The 2,152-nt window shown below is 48.3% G+C and overlaps 1 protein-coding gene across 1 annotated transcript; it reads left to right on the top strand.

Moving 5' to 3' along the window:
• Positions 1-951: 951 nt before the first annotated feature.
• H257_13237 (hypothetical protein) lies at positions 952-1,950 on the top strand (the record flags this gene model as incomplete). Its single annotated transcript, XM_009840699.1, has 1 exon — positions 952-1,950. The coding sequence occupies one exon, from the start codon at positions 952-954 to the stop codon at positions 1,948-1,950; it is 999 nt and encodes a 332-aa protein (XP_009839001.1).
• Positions 1,951-2,152: the final 202 nt, after the last annotated feature.

Genomic DNA, 2,152 nt, shown 5'->3' with positions numbered 1-2,152 from the left:
GACCTTTAACCTCCCACTCGAGTGATAAAACGCATGCAATTGGTATTTAACGTATCTGGATTTTGGGTTTAACTACATTAATTGCACGTTAAATAATAAAACCTCCACTCTTCAATTTGGCCAGTTGGAAGTTTTTAGATGAAGTGCACCATAGTACGTACTATTACGGTAATACAATAGTAGTACCAGTAACTGATAGCTTGGACAACTTGGCCAATCGGAAGTGAGGAAGTTCAGTTTTTCATCTCAGTACAATCATCCTTGGACAAAGGTAGCACGTACTACATAGTAGTACCAGTAACTGATAGCTTGGACAACTTGTACTTATATTACGAATAGAGATCCGTTTTGTACTTACCCAACGAATATACTCATAGAGATCCGTTTGTACTTACCCAACGAATAAACTCTACGTCCTACATGTAGCATCCTGAAGTTCACGTAGATGTTCTTGAAATTATATCCGGATTTGGATATAATTTCAAGAACATCACACTTGGTTCAATCCATTCGTGGATACATTACCTGAGAAAAAGCAAGTTATATTGTTAGTACTTACACTTAAGTTAGTACGCCGTAGGTCGTAATAGTGCGCAGACAGCAACTCACGTTGTTCACTGTTTCACCAACATGCCCTATTACTGTATGCATATTAAGGGTGGACGTCACATTTGACTATTGTACTCGGTGACTCAAAGCACAGCTTAATGTAAAGCAAACAACTTGCCATCATCGTACGTCCAACTTACCTCCGGAAAGCAGCTCACCATGTTCTTGAAATATCCAGACTCACAAACGTAGACACTTTTATTTACAGACTTCTCTACCCATCCCAGCATCTGCTTCATCTATCTGATCTGCTTCATCTGATTTTATGGCATTCATGTCAATACGTGGATCCCACACAGCCCCCATGCTCCCGAGTGTCATTCATCAATCTTCCAATTAACCATGAAAGTCGCCTTTGCATTGTCTGCGCTCTTCGCCTCTGTCGCCGCCCAACTCCAAATCGTCGGGGGCAAGGAAGCCGCCGTTGGCCAGCACTTGTACGTGACAGGAATTCGTTCCTCCGCCTCTGGAACCGACTCGTGCGGAGGCAGCTTGATCGCCTCAAATGTCGTCTTGACCGCCGCCCACTGCATGGGCCTTGGCCTCAAATATGTGGCCATTGGGTCGCACTACAACAGCGGCACCAAGGACGGCGAGCAGATCAAGATCAAGCAAGAGATCAAGCACCCCAAGAACAACGCCGGCAACAACGCGTACGACATTGGCGTGTTGATTTTGGAGCGCGACTCCAAGTTTCCGGCCGTGGAAGTGTCCTTTGACACTGTGGCAGCCGACACCCCCACGGTTGTGCGTGGCTGGGGCTCCACGTCTTCGGGCGGGTCTGTGTCCAAGGTCTTGTTGGAAGTCGGGGTGGATACAGTCAGCAACCAACAGTGCGCCAAGTGGTTGTCTGGGCCCTCCATCGACGCCAGCATGTTGTGCGCCGGCGGCAAGGTGGGAGAAGATTCGTGCCAAGGCGACTCTGGTGGACCCTTGACGGTGGAAACCGGCGGTTCTGCAAAGTTGGTGGGGGTGGTCAGCTGGGGGCTTGGGTGTGCCGAGAAAAACAAGCCGGGCGTGTACGGTCGCATCTCCATGGCTCGCGATTTCATTGAGCCGTACCTCAAGAATTCCCCCACCTCAGCCCCTGGCCCGACCAAACCTACCACTATGCCTAGCATGACCACGAAGAAGCCCACGACTGCCTCCCCTGGCCCGACCAAACCTACAACCATGCCTAACATAACCACGATGAGACCCACGACTGCCTACCCCAAGCCTGGTTGTACCACGTGTGGCGTTTGCTACTATCCTGGCGCCGACTACTGCTTGGATGATTTCTCCAAGGACGACTGCGAATACTACTGCCCTGAATATGGAACGTTGTGGTGTGGCAACTAGAGAGTTGTGGTGTTAATGTTTCGGAAAGACAATGTATCTTGTGTTTGAAGGTAATACTTCTATAGTGTAGTAACTACCTCATACATTTTGGTGGCTTGTCGACATGTCCAGCTACAGTGTATCCCAGCTGTCCCCATTAACCTATGTTTTGCTTGTGTTTGTTCCTATAAGCATGTACTCGTAGAATATAACCTATTCACTT

The sequence above is a fragment of the Aphanomyces astaci genome, assembly GCF_000520075.1.
Source record: "Aphanomyces astaci strain APO3 unplaced genomic scaffold supercont1.46, whole genome shotgun sequence".
Taxonomy (NCBI): Eukaryota; Oomycota; class Saprolegniomycetes; order Saprolegniales; family Verrucalvaceae; genus Aphanomyces; species Aphanomyces astaci.
The sequence above is the reverse complement of the archived record's forward strand: the minus strand, read 5'-3'. Positions and strand labels throughout refer to the sequence as shown.